Here is a 24734-nt window from a genome sequence, read left to right on the forward strand (position 1 = left end):
ATTAAGTCATGAACATTGTTAACTTTCTCCCCTTATGTGTTTTCTTAAAGTTTTATTATAATGCAAAAATTAGAAACATCAAACTATTACCATTTTAGTTTAGTAACTAAACGTATTTGCACTGACCATACTAACAGATACATGGAGATACTAAACGCAATTATCAAATTGACAGCTGGGGGTGTCACCATAACATTAATAGTTTAATACATTATTCTTATTGTTTATATGTGATTTAATCCTATTAAATAAAGGAAAGAAAACGTATTTTCTACATCACTCGTTACAAGAAAAAATATCAAAATGAATGTTATACAAGCAGTCAAGATGTATATAACGAAGATGACGGAGGAAAGTGGGCCAGGAATGAAAGTTATTCTCATGGATAAAGAAACTGTAAATATTAACATAAATTTCAAATTAATGCTTAATGAACAATAAAGAAATTACTTTTTAATTTCCCTAAATATCAAATGCAATAAAGTAAATATAACCAACTATATCTATATAGTTATAAATCCTATTAGAATTGAGTCATGTAGTATGTACATTTTGTCAGTAATGTCTTAAACGTTTTTAAACCAACTTTTTTTTGGATAAATAAATTAAAAAAAAATATATATATAAATAACTACTGGTGATAATTGTACTTTGTTATTATATACACTTACATTTGTTTGAATTAACCCTGATAAAATGTTATAATTCATAATTAATTTATTGTCTATAGAACACAGGTAGATACAATAATGGAACATCATATAGAATCACCATGGTCTTGCCATTAGGTGTACAAACAGTCAAACTTATTAACTAGGTACTTACTACTACTTAATACATAAGTCATGCAAATTACAATATGATAAGTTTTTCACAGACAAGTATAGTGAGCATGGTGTTCAGCCAGTCAGAGATACTCCAAAAGGAGGTGTATCTGTTCGAGAGGATTGACAGCCATTCAAAGTGGGATAACCTCAAGCACATGAAGTGCATTGCCTTCCTGCGGCCCACATCGGAAAATATAGCACTGCTGTCCAGAGAGCTGCGGTACCCAAAATATGGTGTCTATTTTATATGTAAGTGGATTTCATTTTCATATTGTGGCCTTTCAGTAGTAACATTTTAATAAGCAAGAATTACTGTATTAGTGAAATGGAAATTTAAATTATAATAGGGTATTTTCCCACCAGTTTCTTTTTGGAATTTTTCTTCTATGGAATTTATATAAAAACTGGACAACACAGCGACATCACAATCAAGTCACCTGACTTTTTAGCTCTTTCCGATATATTAAATAAAAAATGTGTCAAAAAATAACTGCTGTCTACATTTTTCTAATAATCATCTGTTGCTTTATTTCCTTCATTCATTTTATTTAGAGATTGATGTCTCAAGCTTTCATTTACTATTTTTAACTCTGACTCAAAAAGAAAGGGCTGTGACTTATCATGTGTATCTGTGTATGCTTCTCAGTGAAAAGCATACCAGGGGTTAGAAATTTGTTCTTATTTTTATTATAATAGTGACAATATTTTATCTTTTAGTTTCAACAAATTACATAATAGAGGTCATGTTTCAACCATAACTAACTGAAAGATGATTCTGGACAATATATAATATAATGCATACACAATGACCTTGCACCTTGTTTTCAGATTTCAGCAATGTAATCTCAAAGGCAGACATCAAGACGTTAGCGGAGTGTGACGAGCAGGAGGCAGTGAGAGAGGTGCAAGAAGTATTCGCAGACTACCTTGCTGTAGACCGCCATCTGTTCTCCTTCAACATTGTTGGGTGCTTGCATGGTAAGTTCAGGTGGTGAGGCAGACATCAAGACATTAGGAGTGTGACGAGCAGGAGGCAGTGAGAGAGGTGCAAGAAGTATGCGCTGACCCCTATCTGTTCTCCTTTAACATTGTTGGGTGCTTGCATGGTAAGTTCAGGTGGTGAGGTAGACATCAAGACGTTAGCGGAGTGTGAGGAGTAGGAGGCAGTGAGAGAGGTGCAAGAAGTATGCGCTGACCCTTATCTGTTCTCCTTCAACATTGTTGGGTGCTTGCATGGTAAGTTCAGGTGGTGAGGCAGACATCAAGACATTAGCGGCAATGGCAAGTTATTGTTTAAGTTGAAGCTTAAAGTTGTAACCTTTGCAAAACAAGCACTTACTAATTAAAAAGAGTTAAAAACAGACTTTCAATACAATGACTTATAATATAAAAAATAAACAGAATAAAATAAGTATTTAAGTGGGGCTCCCATAAATAAACGTGATTTTTTTGCCGTTTTATGTGTTATGGTGCGGAACCCTTCGTAGGCGAGTCCGACTCGCACTTGGCCGGTTTTTTTATTTCTTTATTTTTGGTTAATGTTAAAAATCTATCTTGAACTTCTCTGTACTCTTTGTCCAAGGTCGGTCCTGGAACCAGACGCACCTCCAGCGCTGCGCGCAAGGCCTGCTGGCCGTGCTGCTGTCCGTCCGGCGGCGCTGCGCGGTGCGCTACGAGGCGGGCTCGGAGCCCTGCGCGCGCCTCGCCGAGCGCGTGCGCGACCTGCTGCGCCGGGAGGCTGCGCTCGTCGACAACAATGTGCCCATTAATGGCGACCTGCCCACGCCGCAGCTCCTTATTATTGACAGGAGGGATGATCCTGTCACACCGCTATTGAGTCAGGTATGTTTATTTTTTTATATTTAAAGACATTCTTACACAAATTGACTAAACCCAAGGTAAGTTCAAGAAGGCTTGTGTTGTGGGTACTCAGCAACGATATATATAATATACATGTACTTAAATACATAGAAAACATACATGATTCAGGAACAAATATCAATGCTCATCACACAAATTAATGCCCTTACCGGGATTCGAACCCAAAACCATCGACTTCATAGGCAGGGTCACTACCAACTAGGCCAGACCTTGTTACTTTAAGACTATTGTGTTCGAAATTATCTATGATTGTTTCTTATACAGGCATTGAAGTTACTCACTTGATGGTCTCCTCGGAAGATCAGCGCTGGAAGCCACCAGCAACATGCTGAGATGAGGCCATTTCATGGCACTTTATACTTTCTTTGTTTTTGTTATGTTATTTGTCTTGTGTTTCCGAATAAATAATTCTAATCTATTATAAATAACGACATATAGAGTGACTCTATAAGTATATAATAACAGACATGAAACACTGCTACTTCTTTCGCTTGTGTGTTGTCACGAAGACTCATTTATAACGTGGGTTCAGACTCTTTGGAGTCAATTTTGGAGCGATCACATTTGTTGTAATTTTCGCTAGTCTGCCACTACCGTGCCCCCGCCAAGACGAACAAAGCGTAGCGCAAGGGCACTACCTACCTTTTCTCGAAGCGCTTCGATGTTTTTTTTAACCCTCAGAACTTGGGTTTGGATTATACCAGATAAACAAAATTCTCGGGATATAATGTCAATAGTGGACTTATGAAGCATTAAAAAAATCAATTGTATAGCTCTCATACTTTAGATTTTATTCATATCTAAAAAAAAAACCGATTTCGTCACTGACTCACTCACTCACTCACTGATGATCATCAAAACCCTTAGGGTACTTCCTGAAGTCCTAGGAAGCTGAAATTAATGAATGAATGAATGAAAGAAATAATCTGAATGTAGGATAGTAATAGTACACAAACTACAAAAATAAATCAAAAACTGAGGTTTTTTACCCCGAGGGGATGAAAAGAGGGGTGGAAATTTGTTGTCCGGAAGAGATCGCTTTTTAGCGATAAGGCCGCCTGTTGTTTACTCTTCTTAAGTTGCTGTATTGTATTCATTGTATTGTTTTTCGTAATGAGGTATGCAAGAAAGAGTATTTGTATTGTATTTTTTTTTATACTACGTCGGTGGCAAACAAGCATACAGCCTGCCTGATGGTAAGCAGTCTCCGTAGCCTATGTACACCTGCAACTCCAGAGGAGTTACACGCGCGTTGCCGACCCTAACCCCACCCCCCTCGTTGAGCTCTGGCAACCTTACTCACCGGCAGGAACACAACACTATGCAGTAGGGTCAAGTGTTATTTGGCTGCGGTTTTCTGTAAGGTGGAGGTACTTCCCCAGTTGGGCTCTGCTCTAGATCTGGAATGACATCTGCTGTGCTGTGCCCTACCACACAAGGCGAGATGACATTCACATTACCCATACCTCTCTTTTGGACGTAGTTTAAGGACATACCCGGGTCCATTGTATTGTAATATTGTTCGCAGTGGACGTACCAAGCGATGGTGCACGAACTGCTGACGCTGCACAACCACCGCGTGAGCCTCGCGCATTTACCCGACGTGCACAAGGACTTCAAGGAGGTGGTGCTGTCGGCCGAGCAGGACGAGTTCTACGCCAAGGTAGGTACGTCACAACCACCGCGTGGGCCTCGTGCACTTACCCGACGTGCACAAGGACTTCAAGGAGGTGGTGCTGTCGGCCGAGCAGGACGAGTTCTACGCCAAGGTAGGTACGTCACAACCACCGCGTGGGCCTCGTGCACTTACCCGACGTGCACAAGGACTTCAAGGAGGTGGTGCTGTCGGCCGAGCAGGACGAGTTCTACGCCAAGGTAGGTACGTCACAACCACCGCGTGGGCCTCGTGCACTTACCCGACGTGCACAAGGACTTCAAGGAGGTGGTGCTGTCGGCCGAGCAGGACGAGTTCTACGCCAAGGTAGGTACGTCACAACCACCGCGTGGGCCTCGTGCACTTACCCGACGTGCACAAGGACTTCAAGGAGGTGGTGCTGTCGCACAACCACCGCACGTGCCATCTTTTGAGCGCAAGTTGAGGTATTTTAGAGAGAACGACTAGAGGTCTAGGCGCCTAACCTAACAAAATGAATCTGAGACCTGCATCCCATCTACTGCAGCTTCAATACTTTTCACTATTTGATGGGTCTTGGAATTCCTTTGTCTATTTTTTTATTCTTTCTTTAATAGGCCCACACAGAGCGAGCAGCATCGCGAGGAAATTCTCTCGCGCGGCAAACGGCTCATGTAGACGTGCCTCGGCCGAGGCGGCGCGCGCGTTTTCCTCGCCTGAGCGCGCCGCCTCGGCCGATGAGGCACTTCTACACTGGCTGGTTTGTGCGTGAGGAAATTGCCTCACGCGTATGCTCGCTCTGTGTCCCGGCTATTCGGGAAAAACATACATAGGCAGATATTACAAAAATATGATACAGAGGATAGTGCAACCTACATCCTGAGACAATTCCACAACCAAGAATATTTAAGTGGCATTGTCATTGGATTGAGGTATAAAATCTTAGCTACTATCTTAAACGGTAAGGAAAATTGATTGATCAATTCTTACATATTTCAGAACCTATACTCCAACTTCGGTGAGATCGGGCAAACGATGAAGTCTCTAATGGAAGAGTTCCAGAAGAAAGCCAAGAGCCACGAGAAGGTGGAGAGCATTGCGGATATGAAGAGCTTTGTAGAGGCTTACCCGCTCTTCAAGGTAAGATTTTAAATTGTGAAGGATTTCTGGAAGGTCAGAACTATAACAAGGAACCTTACTGCATATAACTGTGAGATCTCCGACTAAGGATCTGAGATATGTGAAGTGTATGCGTTATTAGACGGGTCCACACAGAACGAACTGCCTCGCGAGGAAATTGGGTACTTGATACATGCTAAATAGATAGAAAATGAGCCATCGATTATAAAAAAGTGGAATTCAAAAACACATATTGAGATTTTAAAAAGTAATTTTTTTTTTCACTTTCAAAAAGAAAATTTCATTTTATTGAAAAATAAATTGTATAAAAACTATATACATAAAAGCAATATTTTAGGGTCTAAATAGCAATTTTCTTGATCTTCCATACATTTACTAATAAGGACTAATGTAATGTGTCGAAATCGTGACATTACAATATCATTTTGTTAGAGGCCTTTCAACTTTCAATCGCCGAGTGCGACTTTAACTCCCATTTCTGACCTTTGTGTTGCTTAAATGCCAGGAGTCCTATATAGATATTGATCCTCAGGAAAATTAAGATCGATCGACATTATTTACAAACAACTGTCAAGTAGCCAATTGCCGCACTAGGCAGCTCGGCCTGTTTAGATGTGACCGGGCGAAGCACGTCTCCACCGACCGAGCTGCTTCGCGCGGCAATTTCCTCGCGAGGCGGCTCGTTCTGTGTGGACCCGCCTACTGTCGATATTGGATGTGGGCTGGGTACGAAGTTTTATCTGTATAAGTTAGGAAATGTCGCCAGCATCCTTGGTGCAATGCCTCAAGGGCCTATTTTTAACCGACTTCAAAAAGGAGGAGGTTCTCAATTCGACTGTTTTTTTTTGTATGTATGTTACTCGACATCTTCGAGAATCGTGAACCGATGTTCAAAATATTTTTTTTATCGAACGGGTATAACCCCGAGATGGTCCCGTTGGCACCAAGTCGGGGTCTGATGATGGGATCTTGGAGAAATCGAGGGAACTCTTCAAATGTTATGGCGCTTTTGGTAATATTTTACGTCGCTTTTATTTTTTGTTAAAAAGTTTTATATATTATTGATTTAGATAGTTATAGTAACATTACTGTATAATAAAACCATCATGTTTTTTTTTGAAAATAAAATATCTACGTCTGTGATTGAGCCTACCGACTGTGCTTTTTAGCGGTTTACTTTATTTCTAAAATTGTTTTCATCTCTCCTATTTGGAAGGTCACCTTTCATAGGCTGATAGCCCAGTGGAAAATTGCATTTCCCACCAGGCATATATTCTATATTATGCAGTTAAAAGCTCTCATATTAGCTTTCGCATTTTCAGACCAAGTATTATCGAAATTAAAAGTCAATTGCATTGCATTATTTGTATTTAATACTTAAATTTATGAAATAAACAACAACACAACAACAACATTTGTTAATAAGTCAATACAAATGACGATGAATATTTAAAATATTATCATTACACTACATTCAGTTACACTTTTTTTAAGGCGCGTCTACATTTAGGCCGTTTCAGACACATTTTTTTCGATTTTAAAATCGGATTGTTTTAGATTTATTTTGATTAAAACATAAATGGCGCCAATTGCAGTCATGACCTACATTTCTTGTGTTTGACTGTCCTCATAGTCGAAATGAAAAGAAGAGTATTTAACTCGGGTAAAAGTAACCATCTCACTATCTCGAAAATATCTCGGGTGATACTCGTAAGGTTCACTTCCCACCCTTGGTTAACTATCTACTATGACAGTATACCAGGGGGCCAGGGGGCTGCAAAATACGGTCCGCGCTCAAAACCGCCTTGCCGATCCGGCGCGTGAAAAGGAATCGAGGGCCTAGCTGTGACCCTGGAGTCAAAAAGTTTAAAACTACTGCGTGTAATCCCGAGTTTGCTCCATCCCAGGAGGTCCCTTGGATTACCAGACCACTCTATGTAGAAGGAACCCACCATCAATTACAATGCCACTACCAGCAAGGTTTGGTCGATCAGACAGTGGTAAAAAGGCGTTTTAGGATTTTTTACATTATTGTACCAAAAAAAAGTGGCGGCCATTTTTTACAAATTTTGTGACTACGAATTCATATTAAGGTACCTATCGGATCCTCAGATATCAATTTTCATCATGATTAGAACACATTTTCCGTCAGACGTACCGTTTTCGATCTAGAACCAAACACTTAAAAAAAATTACGCACACCTCCTGGGATGGAGCAAACTCTGTGTGGACGCATTTAGGACCAAATGAAGGTATTAAACCGACTTCCAGCTTACTGGGAATTAATTCTTCATAAAATCTACTTTGACCTGTTTATTAAAAATTATTCGAAAAATGGACACGCATCTTAATACATATATACTAAGATCAGCATTAGAAAAGTTAATAGTTATATTATATTAGTCAGAAAGGACTAGCTAGCATTTCGACGACCGATCTGGCCTGGTGGGTAGTGACCCTGCCTATCAAGGCGATGGTCCCGGGTTTTGATCCTGAGTCATGGGAGTTTTATATATGTATGTACTTAAGTATTTCTAAATATTTATATTATATATATATATATATATATATATATATATATATATCGTCGTTGTCTAAGTACCCACAACACAAGCCTTGTTGAGCTTACTGTGGGACTTTAATCAATTTGTGTAATAATGTCCTATAATATTTATTATTTATTTATTAACATGTAATGCACGTTCCTATTACAGAAAATGTCCGGCACAGTGACGAAGCACGTGACGGTGGTGGGCGAGCTATCGTCGATGGTGGCCAAGCGGTCTCTGCTGGCCGTCTCCGAGCTGGAGCAAGAGCTGGCCTGCCAGAGTGACCACGCCAAACATCTACAGGTAACGATACGGAACATGTCCGGCACAGTGGGTGAGCTATCGTCGATGGTGGCCAAGCGGTCTCTGCTGGCCGTCTCCGAGCTGGAGCAAGAGCTGGCCTGCCAGAGTGACCACGCCAAACATCTACAGGTAACGATACGGAACATGTCCGGCACAGTGGGTGAGTTATCGTCGATGGTGGCCAAGCGGTCTCTGCTGGCCGTCTCCGAGCTGGAGCAAGAGCTGGCCTGCCAGAGTGACCACGCCAAACATCTACAGGTAACGATACGGAACATGTCCGGCACAGTGGGTGAGTTATCGTTGATGGTGGCCAAGCGGTCTCTGCTGGCCGTCTCCGAGCTGGAGCAAGAGCTGGCCTGCCAGAGTGACCACGCCAAACATCTACAGGTAACGATACGGAACATGTCCGGCACAGTGGGTGAGTTATCGTCGATGGTGGCCAAGCGGTCTCTGCTGGCCGTCTCCGAGCTGGAGCAAGAGCTGGCCTGCCAGAGTGACCACGCCAAACATCTACAGGTAACGATACGGAACATGTCCGGCACAGTGGGTGAGTTATCGTCGATGGTGGCCAAGCGGTCTCTGCTGGCCATCTCCGAGCTGGAGCAAGAGCTGGCCTGCCAGAGTGACCACGCCAAACATCTACAGGTAACGATACGGAACATGTCCGGCACAGTGGGTGAGTTATCGTCGATGGTGGCCAAGCGGTCTCTGCTGGCCGTCTCCGAGCTGGAGCAAGAGCTGGCCTGCCAGAGTGACCACGCCAAACATCTACAGGTAACGATACGGAACATGTCCGGCACAGTGGGTGAGTTATCGTCGATGGTGGCCAAGCGGTCTCTGCTGGCCGTCTCCGAGCTGGAGCAAGAGCTGGCCTGCCAGAGTGACCACGCCAAACATCTACAGGTAACGATACGGAACATGTCCGGCACAGTGGGTGAGTTATCGTCGATGGTGGCCAAGCGGTCTCTGCTGGCCGTCATCGAGCTGGAGCAAGAGCTGGCCTGCCAGAGTGACCACGCCAAACATCTACAGGTAACGATACGGAACATGTCCGGCACAGTGGGTGAGTTATCGTTGATGGTGGCCAAGCGGTCTCTGCTGGCCGTCATCGAGCTGGAGCAAGAGCTGACCTACCAGGTTCTTTTCGGAAACGATATAATAGAGTCCGTCTAACTTTGCATCGATTCAACAAAGTGAAGGCGTGTCATTATAAACGTCATATTTTCGTATAAATTTGACATTTCCATTGCCACACTGTCATTACAGATGGCATGCAGACTTGGTCCGACACAATATAATACTTTTCGTGTGTTTCGTTTAGTAATGATTAATTTGGTTATTTATTTGTTTATTAGGATCACCAACAGAAGATACAATGCACAGACTATAATTTACATACTAAAAGAGCACATTTATAATTGATCCCCCACTTAAAGGCAATCACAGCATGCATTATTAAAGTTACGATTCAGAATAAGAGCTTAATATAAATATGAATAAGTACAAATGATACTAATTAACAAACCACCTACTTAATACTAACAATAAAATATACACACATATTTTTTTTTTTTTTAAACCGACTTCAATGAGGGAGACCGGTGAAAGAACGATTATTCTTGATTTTAGATTTCATACAATGAAATTAAAGACAGCGTCCTACGCCTAATTATGTAGAAAAGGAGGTAACATGTTTTTTTTGTCATAATCCCTATGGTTGACTGTTAAGATACCCGCAATAGGGTATTCGACTGTATTTAAGATAAATTATTTCACACCATGCATGAAATAAAGCACCAGATAATTATTAAAAAAAACTAAATAGGATAAAAATATAAAAATGTGCCTTGAAAACCTAACTGCTTGACAAACATGCAAAGAGAACAAATTGCCAAACGTGAACCTATGCATCGTTGAAGAGTTCCGTTCTGTTCATCATCAGCAGTTCCACTTCATCAAATGACACTTCTACAAATGTAAATACTTTATTTGTTAATAAAAATACTAAGATCACTATATATATATATATATATATGCCTTTAATATTTGAGGAGTTCCCTCGAGTCCTCATGGACCCCATCGTCAGAACTCGAACTTGACAAAAATTTGTCTTAAAAATCTAATTTGCTTAACAAACACAGCGAAGAAGACAAATCGCCAAACGTGTACTATGCGTCGTTGAAGAGTACCATTCTGATCTTCATAAGCAGTTCCACTTCATCAAATGTCACTTTTTAAAATGTAAATGCTTGATTTGTTAAAGAAAATACAAAAATCACTATATGTATGCCTTTCATATTTGAAGAGTTCACTCGATTCCTCATGTACCCCATCGTCAGAACTCGAACCTGACAAAAAATTGTCTTGAAAATCTAATTTACTTAACAAACACAGCGAAGCGGAGAAATCGCCAAACGTGTACTATGCTTCGTTGAAGAGTTCCATTCTGATCATCATCAGCAGTTCCACTTCCTCAAATGTCACTTTTTTAAATGTAAATGCTTGATTTCTCAAAGAAAATACAAAAATCACTATATGTATGCCTTTCGTATTTGAAGAGTTCCCTCGATTCCTCATGGACCCCATCGTCAGAACTCGAACTTGACAAAAATTTGTTTTGAAAATTTAATTTACTTAACAAACACAGCGAAGAGGACAAATCGCCAAACGTGTACTATGCGTCGTTGAAGAGTTCCATTCTGGTCATCATCAGCAGTTCCACTTCATCAAATGTCACTTTTTTAAATGTAAATGCTTGCTTTGTTACAGAAAATACAAAAATCACTATGTGCATGCCTTTCACATTTGAAGAGTTCCCTCGATTCCTCATGGATCCCATCATCAGGACTGAGTTTTGACAAAAACGGGACCAATCTGTATATATATAAATTCAAACAAAAAATAATTTTCAAAATCGGTTCAGAAATGACGGAGTTATGAAGTAAAAAAAAAAAACATTAAAAAGAAACTGAGATAGCAGAGGTTGTCAACAGATAATAATTTGTTTTTAAATGAGGCTTCACTGTCGTGAAACACATCCAAAGCAGGGACATTATTAGCATGCTTGTTGTTGTATGTATAGGCGAGCCAGGCCAGGCAAAGGGGAGTGAGCCAATAGGTTAGTTCGACTACGACGCACATAGAGTAAGGCACAAGGATAACGTGGCAAACGAGACGGCACTTTCAGCCCTATCTGACTAACCATATGCATGCAGTCAATCTTGTCGTTTAGAAGTTTGTACAAGAACATTAGGTCCAGCATAGTACGCCTACTACGAAGAGAAATAAGTTTAAATTGTTTAAGTCTAGCGTTATATGCTTGGCAGCCTGTTCCACAGCGATAAGCAAGATGTCTAGTAAACCTTTTTTTCTCAAACTTGCTATGAAATGATGACATGACTTACGTCAAATTAGGTCCGGAAATACTACATATCAGGTGCGATGAGTGAAGATGATATGTAAAGGAATTTCATACTGCGTTACACACCTAGGACTGTAAAGCAACCTTCTTTTGTTTTTTAACGTCAAATTGTGACACAACGTCTTGCCATCCAACCATCAACTAGCTTCTACCATCAGTTAGCTTGGTACGGTGATCTGTTGTGCATATTCGTTGCTAAGCAACGGCGGTGGCGCATCGCGCAGGCGCGTGGACTTTCGCGCGTAAGGTTCCGCTGGTAGAGTGGCGAGCCGAGTAGGACGCAAAACAAATTGACTACATTTTTTTTGTTTTAATTGCAAGTTTGAGAAAAGCACTATACATATCTCGGCGAGAAACGGGGTTGCCGGCCGCGTATCTCTATCCGGCTTCGCTACGCTCAGCCGTATATATCTACTTGGCCTGCAACCCTGCAACCCTGCAACCAATCGTTCAATCCTTTCAATATGTATTTTGTAAGTAGGATTCCAACCAACGCTACAGTATTCTAATTTACTCCTTACAAAACAATTAAAAAGGATCACCATTGTAGAACATTCTTTAAACTCCCTAGCACATCTTACCTACCCTAGAGAATCCCAAAAGATTTATGTGACTCACAAAGCGTAGTTTGCTGTCTATTATGACACCCAAATCTCTTATTTCATTGACCTCCTGCAAAGTTTCGTTAAAAATAATGTACTCTGATGGTATAGGGTTTCTTTTCCGACTAAATTGTATGTGGTAACATTTAGTGGGGTTAAGCACCATTTTGTTAGACTTACACCATTTTACTTTTACCAACACATTCTCTTGTAACGGATGGATGTCAGATTGATTTTTTACTACCCGGACCAATTTTAAATCATCCGCAAACAGCGATACAGTCGAATTATTAAATTCATAGGTAATGTCGTTAATAAATATGTTAAAAAATAATGGCCCCAAATTAGACCCCTGTGGTACACCGGAGAGTGCAATATAACAGTCAGACTGAGTGCCTTCTATTGCCACAGTTGAAGGCCTGCTTTGAAGGTAAGATTGGCACCAGTTAAGTAAACTACCTGCAATGCCAAAATTGTACAATTTATTAATTAAGACTTAGTGATTAACCTTATCAAAAGCTTTCGAAAAGTCAGTGTAAACCAAGTCTACTTGAGAACCATTAAGCTCAACTGTAATTGTTTTCAGCGCCTGAAAGCCCTGCTGGCCAACGAGTCGGTCCGCCACCATGATGCCGCCCGGCTGGTGGCGCTGTACGCGCTGCGCTACGAGAAGCAGTCGGGCGCCGCACTGGGCCCGCTGCTGGAGGCGCTGCGCGCGCGCGGCTGCCCGGAGCCGCTGCTGCGCGCCGCGCTGCTGGTGCTGGAGCACGGCGGCGCGCACGCCAGGCAGAGCGACCTCTTCGGCCTGCAGGACGCTGTCAAGATCACCAAGAGGCTGTTCAAGGTGATTTCACTGAGCGTATATACACGGTCCGACGTGAGGAACCCGAAAGATTTTAACTACGCACATCTGAGGCTGAAAGGAAAAATGTTATGATTTTTTTTAAAGTTAATTTCGCCAAAAAAAGTTATTAATATTTTATTTTTGAATGTATTTTGTACATAAAATTGTTCGCAAAAACAAAGTTTAAAAGTATATAGAATCTTTCTTGTAGGCAATTTTATATAGATTATTTGCACATTGCATTGCATTTGATAAAACACTTTTTGCTATGGGCCACCGTTTAAGAGTTATGTACAAAAAGCTAAAAAATGGGATCTTCAACCCCTCCCCCACCACCCCCCTACCTGTTAGCGCCACCCCCATCCATCAATACTTTCAGTATGTTATGTAAGGTACCTTTACCTACAACTATGCCAAAATTCGCTTATACACGAATTATTTCTCCATTTTTTTCCTTTGGTGACCTAAAAAGTTAATGTTATGGTAAAACTGGCACTGGAAATAAATTTTTACGATTTTTTTTCTAAAACCTAGTTTTTACACCGGTTACTAGTCACTTTTTAACATCTATCAATAAGGATATTTAGACTTCGCCCCATAATGGCATCACCGCCATCAAAAAGGCGTTTTGCACTATACTCTATATCTTTGGTATTTAAAAAAAAGTAAACAAAATCTACCCTCATATGGCTCCTTAAGCCAGTTGAGGGTATATGAAAACATTACATGATCAAATAAGGTAGGTTTAAAGTCAGGTCGTTCAGAGGTTAAAGACGAAATACTATAACTACGAAAATGTACAAATTGTTTGTTTACTTTTATTTATACCTAAAGATACAGAGTATAGTTCGTATCATTTGATATTTACTAGTCGCTTTTCGGTGAAGGAAAACATCGTGAGGAAACCGGACCAATCCCAACAAGGCCTAGTTTACCCTCTGGGTTGGAAGGTCAGATGGCAGTCGCTTTCGTTAAAACTAGTGCCTACGCCAAATCTTGGGATTCGTTGCCATGCGGACCCCAGGCTCCCATGAGCCGTGGCAAAATGCCGGGACAACGCGAGGAAGAAGAGGAGATACAGAGTATAGTTCGTGTCCTGAGCGTTACTGATTTACATACCATTTGTACATAATACTTACCAATGAAGATATTGTCACCAGGGCCTCAGCGGCGTCGAAAACATCTACACGCAGCACACGCCACTCCTCAAAGACACCCTCGAGGACCTCATCAAGGGCAAGCTGCGAGAGAACCTCTACCCGACCCTCGGCGGGGACGAAACCTACGGCCGTCGGCCCCAAGACATCATAGTCTTCATCGTAGGGGGCGCCACCTATGAGGAATCCTTGTGCGTTCATCAGATCAACCAAGCGTACCCTGGAGTTAGGGTGGTGCTCGGTGGAACGACTATTCATAATTCGGCGTCGTATTTCGAAGAGGTGAAGGCTGCGATGCAGGGCGTGCATAGGATACATACTAGGCATATTAGGAATGTTTAGAATAGGGGTCACAAAACTATATTTTAGAAAACCGGTTTTTCGGTTTTTTTAGAACAGCAAAACCGGGTTTCCGTGATATCGATTTTATGTATAATTTGTATAGTACGGTCACGTCTGAAAATATAGACACGGATGATAAAGTGGCATAAATATGTATACACCTTAATATATGGGCAATAAGGTCGTGTATACATATTTTTGGGACTTTGTTCGTATCGATACTTTCAGACGCGTCTGTACAAGTATTTTCAGGATCAGATCAAACTTCAATATTTTGTCTTCTACGACATTTCTAGACTATCAAACTGCACCAATAATTTCTTACTGACTCGAAGTATTAAGCGAAAATACCGCGTAAGAAATGGGTGCCTTTCATATTTGTTTGACTATCTACTATAAATTGTGATTGTTTATTTAAATATTTGATACGTATAATTTTGTGTATTCTGCTAAACGCAAGAGTAAACTGTGAACTGCTTGTTGGTCATCAAAATAATGGAACAGAGTACATACAAATCCGTATAATCGAAAAACTCTAAAACGCCGGTTTTATCAAATTTGAAACTCGGTTCTGACAATTGACCGCAAACTCGGTTTTCCGGTTTTTTAGAATTCGGTGAAACCGGTTTTGTGTCCCCTAGTAATCTGATGCTTGCCAGGCTGGGATGAGTACTTGTGTCCACGCATTCCAAATAAATGTCGAATTGGTGAATATTGAGGACTTTGTGAGGCTTCGCCTGGAGTCCTAAACCTGAAAACTGATTTTTTTATCAATTTGTCGCCTTCAAAATTGTCATATATATAGTGTGTAAATTCAATACGGGCAAACCTTTAAACTGTGGTTAGCTGAAGACCTAGGTATATTAAGATAACTTTTGCTTAGAAATATAATGGTTAATATCCATACAAAATAATTCAGCCCGCAATTTAAAGCAACAACGAGTTTTTTGTAGTAAATGTCAACGCTTCTTGAAAGTTACAATGAAAAGCTCGTAATGTCATGTCATGGTGTCTCGTAACGTTTTCAGTAATTGCTGCTTGGTAAAATTTCAAAAATTAATTACGGGGTAATAGGGGTAACTTAAAAAAAACTTCTTAATTCATAATTACACGGGTCTCATCTGGTTTGATTTATTGCCCGTATTGGATTTACACACTGTATATTTATGGTTTTCCCTGTACCAATGGTAACTACCATACATACAGTTGGTATCTACTATTAAACATACACATTTAAACACAAAAATTGGATGCACTGACAGCCAAGATGATCATCAATATTTAGACAAGATTATTGTCAAGACTATTGCCAGTATGCTCAGTATACGGGTCTCTATTGTTTCCCGTAAACTTTTAAGTCATAATGTATTGTTTGTCCGCATATTCCTTACTCATAATTTGGTTTTTCTTAGAAACGCGTAACTTTTCAGGATTGCCATAAAACAAACCTAACCTATTTATAGGATAACCTTACGAAAACCCTGAGAAGTTAACTCTTAGGACTAATGATAATCTGACAATGATAACATTATTATGGAGTGTGGAATTAAGAGGAGTGACATCTCTTATGGTAGAACTGTTGCAAAAGTGTCCAGCTGTCAGCTATAAATAATAGTTTCAAATCTTTCCAGAGTAGCGCTAGAGTAGCTAAGAACCTAGGCGCTATTGACGGAGTGAAGTGGGCTGTCTATGATTTGATTTTTTTGTTCAAGTATTCTAGGTATTGTAGCGCCACATATTTATGGTTTTTTGATGACACTTTTTGGTACATGGAGATTTATTTCCTTACCTCCACTTTTCGTAATTATGACTTACAATAATTATGTCAAACAAAAGGATTCGTCAGTATACACATATTTCTGAGCTTTGACCTTGGTGGCTGTCATACCACATCGCATGTATAATCTTAATTATCTTCATGTTGGTAACTACTGGAATTAATCTACTACTTTTACCTTGGCGGCTGTCATACCACATCGCATGTATAATCTTAATTATCTTCATGTTGGTAACTACTGGAATTAATCTACTACTTTTACCTTGGCGGCTGTCATACCACATCGCATGTATAATCTTAATTATCTTCATGTTGGTAACTACTGGAATTAATCTACTACTTTTAAGCTTTACCATATACTTACACAATTTATTTATTCCTCTAATCTTAAGTATTGTAACTTTATAAATAAATGAAATAAAACACGTGACTGTTGTGTTCAAAACACGTTTTTTTTTACTTTTTTATTGAAAAATAATTGCGGCCACAGATGTTCGTGGTGAACAATTACGAATTATTAAAAAAAACCATCCTGCCATCGAGTTTGGCACAGGGTGCTACGCCTTCGTCCCAGCTTCGCTTTAAGCTTACAAATCAATTAGGCGTTTTACAAAAACCAATTTACATACTTAGCTCTCATCTCCTTCAGTCTTTATACATAATTATACAATCACGCCCCCTAGCATGATACTGTTTAGTATATTATTGCTCGGTAAACTTTATCACGCTAGGGGGGCGAGCGGCGTGCTAGTGACATTATACTTGAAATTATTTGATCTAGGATCATCAATTTTATACGTACAGTCGCCATCAGATATATCGGAGCGACCATTGCGCTCAGAAATATCTGAACACGCCTCTATTGCCATGGCGTTAGAGTGCGTGTCCAGATATTTATGACCACCTTGGCCGCTCCGATATATCTGATGGCGACTGTACAGTCGGAGTAACGTAAGATTTGATATTTGACAGTTAAGAATTGACCCTTTATATGAAGCTAAAACCTAAGGTTTAAGCCTCCCTATAACAGGCAGGCAAGACTGAAAAAATCCCCATTTCAAGCCTCATCTCCTATCTATAGTCCTGAAAATTCTGAAAAAGAAAATAAAATGCAAAAATATGTTATAGGATGGTCTTTTTTGAGACCGTTGCCCTAAAGCGTTATAAGGCAGAGGGAATATATCGGAACACGGTGGGAAGATTTGAAGAAATTTGAACCTAAAATACAATTACGTAAGGTTCAAATTTCTTCAATTTTGTATCTCAAGTTATCAACTTCTTCCGGCTTCGATATTTTCCACCCGATCTTGACTTTATTTCAATGTGATTGGGTTCAATTTTGCTTAATTACTGACACTGTCTTATAAGGGCTTAGGGCTTAGCTATCTAAGTATAAATTAGGGACAATTTATAACTGTCAAAATATTTGTATACTTCGACTATACCATATTTTATGACAGTTTGGCCTCAAATAATTTCAATTATACAACGTAGTTTGGCAAAACATCGTTTTTTCGTTGAAATTGGTTGTTATTGTAGATAACTTGTTGAAATTGACTTTTGTATCGTTCTAGTTGTAAACTACGCTACTGTACAATCGATTATGACAGATGAAATAAACTTGCCTGACTCGATTAGTTAAATATTAGCATAATTCAAATTTAACGATTATTAATAATTGTTTTTTTTTTTAATACTACGTCGGTGGCAAACAAGCATACGGCCCGCCTGATGGTAAGCAGTCTCCGTAGCCTATGTACGCCTGCAACTCCAGAGGAGTTACATGCGCGTTGCCGACCCTAAACCCATAATAAAAAAGAATTTGTCAATAAAATTATAGTTTCATGAATTTTAAAAGATAATAAATCATTTCACAAATCTAAAGACTCAACAGTGTGGATTCAACAGTATCATAATCGATCGATTGGTTGTGGTCTCACTAAAGTCAGATGCATATTGCATCTCATTTTAAACTATTGCAAAGCTCACAGCCGTCTCTTTCATGCAAAAGTAGTTGGAGACGTGTTTTGCCCGTGATTATTTTTTCTTCGTCATATTTCTCGCACCCAACGCCAGTTTACCACAAGTAGGGTGCTTTAATTAACAACAATTTTAAGTCTAGATAATTCTGACATTATTTCTGACAGTAGAAAACAATTTTGACAGTTCAATAATTGACGACAGACTGAGCACGCCGCGAGACCATCTACACGTTGGTAACAAACATTCGAAGGCCGGACCTGAGGTGGAGCGGAGCGAGTGTTTCTAGTACACTGTATTTATAGAAAAATGGGGTATTAAGCCCCTCGCTCGCTCTCCACCCGCGGTCCCGCCTCGCGATCGAGCACACACACATTTATAAGGCAATTTTATACATCTATATATAAAGTGTATATAGAGGTATATAAATAACGGCCGCCCACAATCCAGGCGACCTATTTACATCGACAACATTAAATTGCCAAATTTACAAAAGCTGCTCCGATCTTTGCGCGTACAACGCGTTGTACGCTTAGCTTTGTCTGCACACTCGAATCGACCCGTGACCCGTGACATGTCAAGGCACAATGATCAAATTATCGGCCAAACGGATATCGATATCGACGTGACGTTACATATATATCGATATATATCAACTAAATGCTATCGAGAGCGCGATGTCAATCAGCGTTTATCGCATGGCTACGACATCGCACGCAAGGGTTAACTCGGGCGGACATCCCTCTCTTTCCGACTTGAGAGTGCGAGGGAGAGGTCTCGACCCGACGAACGCCAGAGGAATCTGTGTAGTGTACTTGTACACATCACACACACAAAGGAACAATCGTATCGAACAGAATACGCGGCATTACAAATAATTCCGATGTTCTATTACTAGAAAAAAAAAAAACAATTCCGCGCTGTCAACGCGGCAAATTATGATATATAGTTTTATATAATTATATATGGCGCTTAACAATAACATACGCACATAGAATTTCTCATATCTTACTCTCATTAGCAACAAACTTACAGACGCTCACGCGATAATAAAACTTTTAATCAAAACAAAATGTGGAAAAAAAAAAACAATAATAAATGACCCGTACCGTGTTCTCGAGCTACCTTCCTTTGCGGCTTGGTGAAAAGATAAAATTACGGACATTTTGATATTCTCAAATAAGTAAATTGCAAACTAACTGTAACTATATAATGACGGCTATCATTTTCCAAAATCTAGTTGTAATATTCGTAGGTAAGTTAGGATTATGTCGTAACATTAATGTGGTTCGATTTTCATACAAAAAACAACAGCGTTTTAAGTTACTACACACTATTATTACATTGTTATATATGGGTATACTTATATATTTTTAATAAGTGGGTAGGCAGTTGCGTAATAAACGCTTGTCGAGCAACACGTCTTTAATTGAACAGTGGCGACGAGGATGGGATCCGACCCACGCGTGCATCTTTCGTATATTCGTTTGCGGCAAATTGATAGATTTTTTTAACCGAAATCACACAAAAACCGTTATTTTGGTGTTACATTGATAAAAAATATAACCTTCGTTTCGTGATTTCTGTATAAAACACAGTTTTCCTATCAATTTAGCGCAAACGAATATTAGAAAGTAGATAGATGCGCACATCTTTATGTAGTAATCGTCTTTAATGACTTAATAAAACGCAATTGTTTTGTCTATGGAATTGAAACAATTTAAAAAAAGACAATCAGATTTCTGACTTATTTTTTCACATAGAAGAATTATTTCGCGATAACTACGATTTAAATGAAATAGTGGTTGATATATCTACTTTTGTCTTTTCACTAAGCCAGCATAAGCTCCACCCAGGACAGGTCCACTAGGCCCTCAGAGATTGCAAAAAGCAATCACAGATTCAAAGAGGATCCCCTCAATATATTCTTTATATACATATATACAGCATATCGTGGACTTCATTCGTGGTTCATTTGTAAATATCTATCTTGTTAGGTCGCGGTAAATATATAGAATCGAGATATATTACAATAATGAAGGTCGAATTGGTTTCTCTATTGGGCAATGTGACGGATATTATAAGCTCAGTTTTTACAAGAAATTTAATAAAAAAAACAGTACATGCCAGCATGAACACAAGAGTTTCCTTAATATCAATGATCTTTAGGAGTAAAATAACTCATTGAGACAAAACTAGTTATTGCTTTCAAGGCTTGGGTATTTAAAATCAGACAAACATTATTAAATCAAATATCGAGTTTTTTTACATTCTCCACCAAAATTTACCTCCTAAGGCATAGCCATACAAAAGAAAAATCAAAAATTTGCCAGTGTAATTTGAACCTATTAGGTAGGAAACAGAGTTAATTTAGCGTTGTTTGAAAATTGAACGAAACAAAAGCGACTCTGTTCCAATTGAATATGATTTAAATTTCATCGATCTGGAGAAGTACTATAAGTAGGACCAGGGGCATTAGGAGGTTTAAATAAATGTCATAAGGATAGATAATTAACTATTAATTGAGTTGTAAATAACCGCGTAGTTTTTCTATTTACATGAAGCTGTCAGCATTGCCCGGCGCTAACCTAAATCTATTTTTGTTTTATTGTCTTCCTACCGCGAAGCCACCGCTTAAATTCCTTTTTCGAGATGGAATCTGTCACCACTAAATACATCGTAGAAATTATTTGAATTGAGATTTTTATTGGCGTAGATGCGTTTCTGACGATACTGTCATCGTTTTCGACAGATTCACGCAAGTGGGTCAATTATGGAAATATGTAATTCTAAGTTGTGTATGTAGATATTGTTTGTATATATTTAAAATATCTGGGAGAACATTGCTCGGAAAACATAAAAACTCAAAAATGCGCGTTTCCCCAAAGACATGACCTAGCTAATGTCAGACGAGCGATTTGGACAGTGCAAACAATGCGAGGGTTATTTTAAACGTCAAACTTCTATACACACTTGCACAGGCTGGGCTAACAAAATCGCTGCCAACTTATCTTGGTCTGACTCTAGATTGATTTTCGCCCCCGAAAACCCCCATATATCAAATTTCATTGAAATCGCTAGACTAGACCCGTTTCAGAGATCCCCATATAAAACATATAATTATATACAAGAACTGGTATACGAATATCGACGGAAACGCATCGCATTTAGACATTGGTAGGCGAAGTGGGCCATGCGATTCAAAATGATGGATTTGACGTAGCTCTTACACGCAGCAGAGCTGACAATTCACAATAAGCAAATTAAATAATGACGAATAATTTTGACTGATTAAAATCTGGCCTGCCAGCATTTTAATAGCCTACTTTAAAAAAAATAAACATTGATTTCTTTTTTAGAAACTACTTTTTAGAACATCTATGTTTCACATTTGGATGTCCCACGGTTCTAACCACACCATGTTATTCAATCTTAAACACATGAACCATGATATTATGTTATTGGAAAATTACCAAGAACTAGTTAAATTGAAAATTATTTTAAGCTATTTTAATCCAAGCCTGTCTATTATATATTTTAAATATTTATGCAGGTATTGAGCCCCACTTGACCTACGAGTGTCGACGCCACCTACATTATGTACAGGTTACAGGCTACTGCGCGCGCGCACTCAAACAGCACTATAAAAGTATCAAAAACAAAGTCCACAGGCGGAGCGACGGTCGCGGCTGACTTCGTTACACAATTAATCTACAATCAAAACGAGTCACGTTGTGAGCAAATTTCCGTTAAACTAGCCCGTTTCCATTGCTGTAGTAATTTTAAAAAGTCTTTCACTCAACGTCATTGAGACGAAAAACATCCATCTAGTTTAGGTGACCCAGCAAGGCCACTCACTTTTGTGACAGAAACTTTTTTACCTCCATAAAAGGTAAATATATTATTGAACATTGGATACAGTGACATAAAACTCAGTTATAAATATTGATATTTCAAGGTCCCCGGACCTCTATTGTTCCCAGTTGGATCTTTACCTCCTATTTTCCGGGGCAAAGTCTCAACCATAAGTTACAGTACTATAATATAAAATATGCCTCATTTAAAACACCAGTTTCTAATTACGCTCCAATTTAGTACATGCAAAGATTCTCATTTATCTTACACGTAATTTCTCTTTCAAAATGAAGAACTTTTCAACTTATTCTGTCCTTCATAATGATTCACTAATTTTGTGCTCAACTGAAATATCAAAGAGCCACGCCCTCATTTACATCGTTGTATATCTATTATAACACATAAATAGGTCGCCGATGTAGTCAGCTGTAGATATGTGACCATACCTATTGAGTAAAATCTAAGAAAATTTCGAGCTTCGAATGTGACAGGTAAACGAGATGGCGCTGTACAACTCCATACATTTTGCGGTAACTCTCGTCAAAAGTTGACGGTTGACAATTCAGTGACCGCAAAACATATAGCGCGGTACAGCGCCATCTGTTGTGGATGTCAAACTAAGGGGCACGTTTTTTTCTTAGACTACCTCTCTCAAATCAATTCTCTGCTTCAATGCAGACGATCAGACATCTGACTGTGACGCGTGCAGCCCGCGACCGTCCCGCGCCATAATTGACACGATTCACGCAACAGAACATAAGGAGGACACTAACAGCACTAAATAAATATTGTTAAACGCCAAACCGTCGCCGACGATTCGAGTTTGGAACATGGCCGCCGTCCATCGGCCGGATCGGCGGCGGCCAAAGGAAATTATCTAACTAATTTACAACTGGCTTGTAAAGTTCGTTGTAGCCAGGCCGTATACTTACAAACGAAGGAGTTACATTGATACATTTTTCCCGCCGTGCTAAGCGAACCGTTTAAGGTTTTAACTAATTACCACACTGGCATGGCAACACTGGAATGCAATTCTTAAAAAAATATATCCCTTTAAGCCGTTCGCTTGGAACAGTGCATGCTTTCAGTGTTGCCTGTTGTGAATATCCGTGGATATTAGAGAATTAATATTAATTATTGCAGTGATTGTATTGCCATTTGCAAAACAAATATTTAGGCAAATTAAGTTTTAAATTGTTTTATATACAAGCTGCCAGTGTTTTTAATGTGTGGGCAAACTTTTGAAAAGTATCCATAGAAAAAATCTTATAATTTAATTATTTCAAAGTACACAAATCGAATGAAGTTCATGGAAAAATAATTACAATAAGTTATACGAATCATCTGATTATTATAATCACACAATACGTTTCATAATTTTTGGTGCAGGGTAAAAGTATTTGAAAAGTTTACCCACACTATATATTTATCTATACAGACCTTAGGTTTAAAAAAGTTTCGTTATTACAGTTTTTTATATTCCGTTAGTTAAATATTAGAATACCATCGATCATAGACTAATATTTTAAAACGGAGCTGAGTAGAAAGAAATTAAAGCTCGTGAATTTTCAAACCAATTTAAACAACAATATGTTGCTCCGGAAATTAAAACGATGACACAAGATTTATAAAATTATTGTATACTATTTGTAGAAAGCTGTATATATTTTCAGTTCAACAAAAAATCACGATTAATAATTATAATAGAATATTTTGTAACAGCAATAATATTTTCATATAAAAGTATCCGTTTAAATAAAAAATATCATCGCGAGCTTTAACTCCATACAATCATTTAATAAAGAACTGACACGAAACATTCAGAGGCAAACATTCAAAGGCTCGATCTTCTCAGTCCATGGAAACAAACGTCGCAGGTACGTCACTAGACATAATCCAAAATACCTTCCCGAACGGCTCTAATTATCCATGTGAAAATCGATGTACTTTGTCGTACGAGACACAATCTAAAGGAAAACTGAACGTTTTCTCCCGCATCTTGTAGCCTTTTGCCAGAGAGTATTAGAAACCTAAGAACCTTGTATAGGGGGGAGGCTTGCGTGACGTGGGCGGGGTGTAGCCTAGCACGGCGGGCGCGTGTGTGGGGCGGCGGTGGTGCAGGGCGGCGCGCGCGCGCGCGGCTCACGGGTGCGCGTGCAGCCCCGGCGTGCTGGCGCCGCCCGCGCCGCCCACGGCGCCGCCGCCCGGCAGCAGCTAGGACAACCACAGCAATGTGAGATACGTGTTATGGACATCACAAAAACGGTCGAACGAAAACTACCACTATGTAATTCAAGAATCTCTTACGAGGCCAATCATATTAAGACTTTTTCGAAAAATTAATTCCCAGCAAGCTGGAAATCGTTTTAATACCTTCATTTGGTGCTAGATGTATGTAATCAGAGTTTACGTAATGCGTAACT

At 39.4% G+C, this 24734-nt stretch overlaps 2 protein-coding genes across 2 annotated transcripts in view; one reads left to right on the plus strand and one right to left on the minus strand.

Moving 5' to 3' along the window:
* Positions 1-37: 37 nt before the first annotated feature.
* LOC133528910 (vacuolar protein sorting-associated protein 45) lies at positions 38-16906 on the plus strand. The gene is made up of 9 exons (XM_061866411.1): positions 38-396; positions 878-1076; positions 1656-1805; positions 2410-2669; positions 4237-4371; positions 5341-5481; positions 8196-9236; positions 12943-13200; positions 14361-16906. Exons 1-9 carry the CDS (start codon positions 304-306, stop codon positions 14697-14699), a joined length of 2616 nt encoding a protein of 871 aa, XP_061722395.1. The 5' UTR covers positions 38-303; the 3' UTR covers positions 14700-16906.
* Positions 16907-24326: 7420 nt separating this feature from the next.
* Positions 24327-24734, minus strand: part of LOC133529298 (ataxin-2 homolog) — an 88854-nt gene continuing 88446 nt past the window's right edge. The window contains exon 43 of the mRNA XM_061866995.1: positions 24327-24525. Within this exon, the coding sequence (XP_061722979.1) occupies positions 24454-24525 (72 nt within the window). The 3' untranslated portion in view covers positions 24327-24453. The remainder of the gene's footprint in view (positions 24526-24734) is intronic.

The sequence above is a fragment of the Cydia pomonella genome, chromosome 20 (genome assembly GCF_033807575.1).
Source record: "Cydia pomonella isolate Wapato2018A chromosome 20, ilCydPomo1, whole genome shotgun sequence".
NCBI classification, from domain to species: domain Eukaryota; kingdom Metazoa; phylum Arthropoda; class Insecta; order Lepidoptera; family Tortricidae; genus Cydia; species Cydia pomonella.